The sequence below is a fragment of the Condylura cristata genome, unplaced genomic scaffold (genome assembly GCF_000260355.1).
Source record: "Condylura cristata isolate star-nosed mole 26May11 unplaced genomic scaffold, ConCri1.0 scaffold00012, whole genome shotgun sequence".
NCBI lineage: Eukaryota > Metazoa > Chordata > Mammalia > Eulipotyphla > Talpidae > Condylura > Condylura cristata.
Genome location: NW_004567113.1, coordinates 35,748,613 through 35,756,077, shown reverse-complemented (window position 1 = coordinate 35,756,077; position 7,465 = coordinate 35,748,613). Strand labels below are relative to the sequence as shown.

At 35.5% G+C, this 7,465-nt stretch overlaps 1 protein-coding gene across 2 annotated transcripts in view; it reads right to left on the bottom strand.

Annotated features, from left to right (window-relative positions):
* ATP8A1 (ATPase, aminophospholipid transporter (APLT), class I, type 8A, member 1) overlaps positions 1-7,465 on the bottom strand; it is a 207,502-nt gene that overhangs the window by 174,601 nt on the left and 25,436 nt on the right. For both annotated transcript variants that reach the window (XM_004681324.2, XM_004681323.2), the window contains exons 2-4: positions 4,245-4,359; positions 2,951-3,050; positions 1,877-1,975 (exon numbers count right to left, since the gene is read on the bottom strand). In XM_004681324.2, the coding sequence (XP_004681381.2) occupies positions 1,877-1,975; positions 2,951-3,050; positions 4,245-4,359 (314 nt within the window). The remainder of the gene's footprint in view (positions 1-1,876; positions 1,976-2,950; positions 3,051-4,244; positions 4,360-7,465) is intronic.

Sequence of the window (7,465 nt, the reverse complement as noted above, 5' to 3'; positions counted from 1 at the left end):
CCATCTGCCTGTTCTGCTCCCAGCTCTGTCTCTGGTGAATCCTCTCACCCTCCGCATCTCTGGCCTGTACCCCAGTTCTGTACGAATAAATAAATCTTAAAAAAAAAAAAATCCTATTTCCTAGATACCATGTTATATACTATGTGTTTTCAAAGAGAAGGTACTAGGAGTTATAGCTAGAGAGTTTACAGATTTTCTAAGAAAAAGAAAAAAAGGAGAGGAATTTTAAAGCAGTGATTATAAGTAAGGGGTCTGGCGCACGGGGCCCTGTTGGCCAGTTATTATTGCGTGGTATTGGGTAGGATACCTTGTCCCCTCTCTGTGTCTCTTCTCTTTCATCTGTAAAGGGGAAAATACCAACCCTTTAAACCCTGTTAAAAGACTGAGTGGAAAAGATACTACAAGTACGTGAAATCCATAAACACAATAAATATTATGATTCTTTTGTGACCTGTTATCATAATGTGAGGATGAGAACCAAATGGGTAGATTTCTGATTCCACTGATTTTTTTGGACAAGTTACAAGACCTTCTAAGTCTCAGCTTCCCTTACCTTTCACATGGGCTGAATATTCAACTTTCAGGGTTATAAAAGGAACTAAATAAGAAAAACATTTGTAAAAACAATAGCACAATGCCTACTAAAATATCAGATGTGCAATGAAAATTGGGTGAAAAAAGATGAAAAAAGGTAGTACATAAAGCAAAGAGAGACAAAGTTGTAGTACAGACCAAACCTCACAGACTGCCAAACCCCAGTGGTAATTAAAAGGATGGTTGAGTCTGGGTGCGGCAGGATGAAGGAGATGAGTATCCTTCAAACGCACCGCTGAAGGCCAAAACATGTCACTTCCAATCAAGGAAGTGATACTTCACAAACGTACCCCCCTGTGTCTGCTCTTAGACACTTGAGTGTTTTGAGATTACTGATTTAAATGGTCAGCTGACCCATTTCTAGTGGGTCTAGTGTTTCTAACAAGATCCCAATGTGATCCTTCACAGAAATATATTGACATTTGTATGTCTTTAAGTTGGACTTTTCTAAATATCTCAGCTTTTCTTCGCCTTGCCATATGACTTGCCTAAGGCTTGATAAAAGGTCACTTCAGACAGGGAAAGTATTTAAGGGGCATAGGAAAAAAAATTCACTTTTTCAAGTAAGGTAGTTGAAATAATGGTATAATAGAGAGGAAAAAAGCCTGAAAGCATGTGGGGGAACTTACAAACGATAACTGATTTCTTCTTTTCTCTACTATTATAGAATAAAAATAGAAAATTTCACTGGAACTTGCTTTTAATAAAATAAAATGAAACGTAGATCTATTAAGATAAATGAGAAGCAATCAAAGGTATTTAAAATAGTGAAAACTATGAAATATAAGTTAAAAAGTAAGTAATACAACTCCCTCTTTATAGGCAGATAATTTGGGAGTTACTGAGTTTAACCGGAAATAATGTTTAAATCAAAAAGATATTAATGTAGTATATACACATGCTGATTCTCAGTGATGAACACCTGAAATGTATATAATGTTATAATTCAATGTTAGATCAATAAAAAAAGTAAGTTAAAAATGAGGCATAATTGGAAATAATGTTCAAATAGTTTTCTCTTCAAATCAATTACTACATACAAATTAATTATTTCATTATTAAACTATAAACATAAGGGAACATTATGACAACCATTTTAATTTTAATTCTATCAAAATTAATAGGAATTAGCTCCAGGGTTGGGGGTATATTCTATACACTTTTCAGTTGAATGGATAAATTAGATAATTTGCACCAGAATTAAGTAGGCAGAAATGCATTATTTTTAAATATGCATAGAAAAATAACAGTAATATTTAATGAAAAAAAAGAAAACACTTACAATATCTTCTATTATCTCTTTGATGGCTGCCACAGCTAAAATAAACAAGAGAGGAACCAGTGTTGTGTAGCGGCCTGTTGGTGATACATCAGGTATTTGCTATTAGGAAGAGGTAGGGTTCGGGGAGGAGGGAAAGAAGAGACATCCTGTGAGAATGAACAAGTATAGAATAGATTTAAAAACAACAAGTCTTAGTGCTTCCTAAAATCAGCCTCATTTATTTTACTATCTTGGCTGACTAACACTGGGTGAGGCATTTTGTGCCTGATTAAGTAGCTGGATGAGTATGCTAATTAGCTTCATAGCAAATAGTTGTGTGTAGGCTGAAAACCTACAAAAAGGGGTTGGGTTAGTCAATGACAGTACATTAATATATCATAGCACCATTAAAAATAAAATTTTAGAAACATGGCAAATCACATAGGATAATATCCACCCATTAGCATAGAAGTAATACAGTTGTAAAACAATATATATCCTATGATATCCTTTTTGTAAACTAAATCAACATATGTTGCTTAGGAAAGAACAAAAAGACCAAAAGAATATAAACCCAAATTTTAAGAGAGGCGTTGCCTTGGGGATGGGTGGATAGATGGGTAGAATAATAAAATTATTTTTTTCTTCTTGCACTGTTTATCTTTTTACAATGAAGTCATGCTACATTTTGATAAAATGAAACATTTTCTTCTAACTACAATGAACTCAATCACATACAAAAAAAACAAGATTTAAAATGGCAATTCTTATATTCTAAGGTTCAGAACAGATATTTTCAATAAAATAAATTAACATTCTATGAAAAAGTACCATCCCTTTTACCACACAAAATTTATAGAACCTTGTCACATAAGATTTATAGAACTTTAAAATAAATTAATCAAAGTTAATCAAAATGCTTGAAAAAGTAGAATTCTGATTACTACTTAAAGCAAGGATTGTAATGCACCAAAATCAGCTTATCTCTCTTTCTTTAGGTAAGCTATAGAAGATTGTTTGCCACAGTTTTAACAAAAACATTTATTAATATCTGAACTTCTGACTTTGAACCAACGCTTTATGACAAGATGTTACCTGAAGCAGTGCAATAAAAAGGAAAAATGAATTAGCAGCTCTTCTGAATTGAGAATAGAGAAATCTTGGGAGGAATGTAATTATGTTGTACTTCGCAGTGCTAGAAAACAAAAATGAAAAGTAGAATAAACCTTAATTACTCTGTAATTAGCATCATGTTTATGAAATTCTATATCACCATATAGAAAAATTAGATGACGAACATTTGCTCACTCTTTCAAATTAGGAGATTATTGCGAATGGTCATTATTTTAAATGAAAAGAAACGAAAGGACAGCCTAAATAAACAGTAAGTGTTTAATTTCTGTGCAGCATCTTTTGTTTTCTTTTGCCAAACATCCTGCTTAAAATATCTAGGAGTAGCTTGCAAAAATACATCAACTGTAGTAAATAATATAATATGTTAATACATAATAAAAATTTACAAAAGAAAACAATAAGCTTCAGCAAATTGAATAGGACCAGATACTGGAGAATATCCAATACATTCAGAGTAAGGAGATTCTTCCTAAGTATCTTTTGTGGTGCCTCTAAGGGTCCACACTAAACACATTAGGTATAGTCTCAATCAGTAAGATACTGCCATTTTGGTTTGAAACAACTAATCTTCTTTATTATGCAGAAAGGAGATTAGGAGACACAGTACACCTCGATTATCACCCCTACTCTAAAATTTGAAGTTGCAAAATAAATATTTCTAAAATCCAGGAATTTTGTCACTGCAGAAACAGTTGGCTAGCATGGGGTTGGGTGGGTGAGTGGGTGTTCACTTAGTTCCAGAGGCCACTTCATGAATAGCACTCACACCAACACTTTAATGTCATTGTTCAAATGAAAAATTAACAGTGAAGTAATTCTTACAATTTTTCATTCCTCAAAACCAAACTAAATTTCACAGCTGTCAAAAACTAAGAGTTAAAGACTGGTAAACCAAAATGAGTTCTTGGTGGGAAGTGCAAAGACCTCAAATATTAAAACCTGATATCCAAAAATAACAATTCATCATTCTATTAGCAGGGTTAAGACAAAGGCTACTACCCATGCGCAGCTTTCATGATTCAGACACTATATATAAAACAGGTAATGCGTGGGTGCTCATCCTTCCTGCTTCCACATTCTTATTAAAACTCCTCATTGTTTAGAAGATATAGACACACCAAATTCATACTACCTCCAGTAAGCTCTCCAATATTAACGGATTTAACTGCAAGCTCTTTGCAAGCATTTGTGGGGAGATGGCCTATGGGTTTCAGCAGTGATAGTAGGTCTCCTGGCTTTCTTTGATATTTCCTACCTGACATGGTTATTGCAGAATTTTGTCAGCTGTGGCTGGTTGATAAATATAGTTCGTACTTCCTCCTGATCAGCCAGCGAAGTCTTCTCTGAAACATCATCAGTCTTCTCATAACCTTAAGGAGAATATGAAATGTTTTGTTTTATTATCCAGACCAAAACCACATTTTATAATGATTCTAAAATTAAAAATTTGTTAAAAGTTATGTTTCCCTCTTATTGGTCTTATTATTTTTTTTGTAATGAAAAGAAAAATACCCACATCTAACATTCCTACTAAATTTAAAAGGTAGCATTTTATAATCATATAAAACCTACATCTTCAAAAACAGTAACATTAATTTTTAATTTTTACTCATTTTCCCCATGAATATTCAACTTAACTTGCTTCATTACATATGTTCAAAAGTAACAAAACATTTAAATTGGTTTATATCAGTTCTATAAAAGATTAATGAGACAGAATTTTAAATATATTTTTACAGTGTAAGCATACAAATTTAATGCTTTTCTGCTTTTGTTTCATTTTGTTTTCCTTTTAGGTTAAAATAGAATGATGATAAACATTAAACTTGAAATAGGCAATCACAATTATCTAATTCACTATGATTATCTTAATCTTTCTGCTAAATAGAATTTATGTACACAGAGAAAGTTTAATTTCTTAAGATTATTTCAAGTTATCTCATAATCACTGTAACAAGACAACCAGCTGAAGCAGTTTCAATTGGGTGACACCTTGTTAAAATGTTGACAAAACTTTTAAAAAATACACACAGGTTCTAGAAGAACAGAAAAATAATAAACTGCTTATTTTACCTACTAGTGAGAATTATATGAGACTGGATTAAATCAGCCTCATCCCTTTTTTTAGAAAAGAGTCACCATACCCATTTTTCTTTTTTCTGCACAGTCGGTGCTAACTTTTACCCAAAGACCAGGAACACGGGGTTTCTTCTGAAGTATTCTTGTTATTAAAGTCAGAGCACCTTCTCTGTGTACCCACAGCCCTCTGCAGCTCCCCTGTCGCCAGGAAAACACTCACCAGGTTTCCTTGCTGCCTGCTTCTTATTCAGCCTACCCCCACCAGCATGGGGACTCCCGGAGGTTGTAGATGGTGTGTTACTCATCTTCCTAACACTAGTACCAACAAACGGTAGGTACTTAATAAATGTTTGAATACAGAAAAAAGAAAATGACAAAGGACTGGTTATCTGGCAGTTTTTTACCCTGCTGAGGGCAAGCAAAAGCTACTCCACCTACTGATAAAGGTTCACTAAGACAAACAAGTGCAGGCAACATTGTACAAGAAAAGCTACTTGTGGGATTCTGTTGCTTGATGAAACCAGAGAGTCCTTTAGGCTTTCTACAAAGGTGAGGAACATGTGACCAACAACATGGAGTGTGTGCAGTGTATGCACATGGGGACACAGCTGAACCCCACACAAAGCGCAAGGGCCAGCAGGCAAGAGAGGATTCTGAAACCTAAACATGCCAGGTCTTGGCAAGAAGTTTGAATGGCAACCTTGGGTGGCAGAGAGCCACTGAAAGCTTTCCACGGTGAGAATCACATTTTACATTACACATTCTGTACATTTACACATCACTCTGGAGGTCACCTGCTCCAACTGAAACAATGTTATATCCTGGGAAGATTTAGATTCATAGCAGCTTGGCCCGAGGTCACATAGCTAATAATTGTCACTCACTACACTATACTTTATATACAAGACAGGATTCCCCCTGGTTTCATATAATCAAAATTTTATATATGGATTGCTAGAGATGGAATGTTTTTGTCCCCTTCAAAATTCAAAAATTGAAATCCTGGCCCCCAGGGGGTGGTATTAAGAAAGTGAAGTTTGGGGAGGTGATTAGGCCACCAGGGAAGATTCCCTCATGAAGACAACTAGTGGTTTGTCAGACCAGAGAGGCCCTTTCCCCTTTCATACAGAAAAAAGACAATAATCTATAAGCCAGAAAGCCAACTCTTACCAAACAGTGAATCCACTGGCACTCTGATCTTGAACTCCCAGCCTCCAGAAATGTGAGAAACAAATTTCTGTTGTTCATCTAGTATTTTATTATGGCAGTCCCAATAGACTAAAACATACATTATCAAAAAGATATTTAAATCTTGAACGTTCTTACAATTCTTTAATAAGGGGCCTCTCTGATAGCAGAAGGGATTAAAGCACAGCACTATAAAGCTATCTGCAGTAACTGCAGCACGAGTTCAATCCCTGGCCAGGGAAGTGACTCACATGGTGCAAAAGACCGCTGCTGTCTTGCCTGCTGCTCCCCTCAGTGTATTTCAGCAGATCTGCCTGTTCTAGTCCCCACTCTGCCTCTGCCTTTCACCCCCTCCCCACATCTCTGGCCTGTAGCCCAATTCTTGTATGCATAAATAAATATTTTAAAAGTCTTTATTAAGTTTTCCTTAATGACAGCACAAAGGTCATAATGTATTGAACAGAGTCTCAGGGTAACCAGCTTCCCCTGCTCTGAACTGATGTCTCAAGTTGGACTAACCTTATTTCACTGGACTTTTGAAGGTTTGGCCCTTGTGCATTCTTAGCTGAGGACTTAGTGTCACTTCACACTGGATATATCTATTTAAGGACAGGTCTCAGATGCTTCCAGGTGACACTGGACATCACATCTCTCCCTCACACATTGTTTTCAAGACTATCCATAGGCAAAAGACCCTCCTGTGACAAAAGAGTTGGAATCAACCTTGTCTGTAATGGCAGAGTAACAAAAAATATTATTTAGTAATATATCAAGAACAGATCTCTCTCACAACAGACAAAGGTTGTCTAATGCTATAAGATTAGGATATGCACAAAACTAGCAATAAAGGATTGATCACAAAAATAAATGGAGAACTGATGAAACTCAACAAAAATAAATAACCCATCAAAAAATGGGCAGAAGAGCTAAAAAGACACTTCTCCAAAGAGAAAATGCAGATGGCCAACAAGCATATGAAAACATGTTCAACAACACTTGTAATAAGGGAGATGCAAATTAAAATCACAATGAGATACCACCTCACACAGTGAGAATGGCACATCTTCAAACAACTAGCAACAACAAATGTTGGCAAGGGTGTGGAGAAAAAGGAACTCTCCTGCATCACTGGTGGCAATGCAAACTAGTACAACCACTATGGAAAACTGTTTGGAGGTTCCTCAAACTGCTAAACATGGAGCTTCCCTA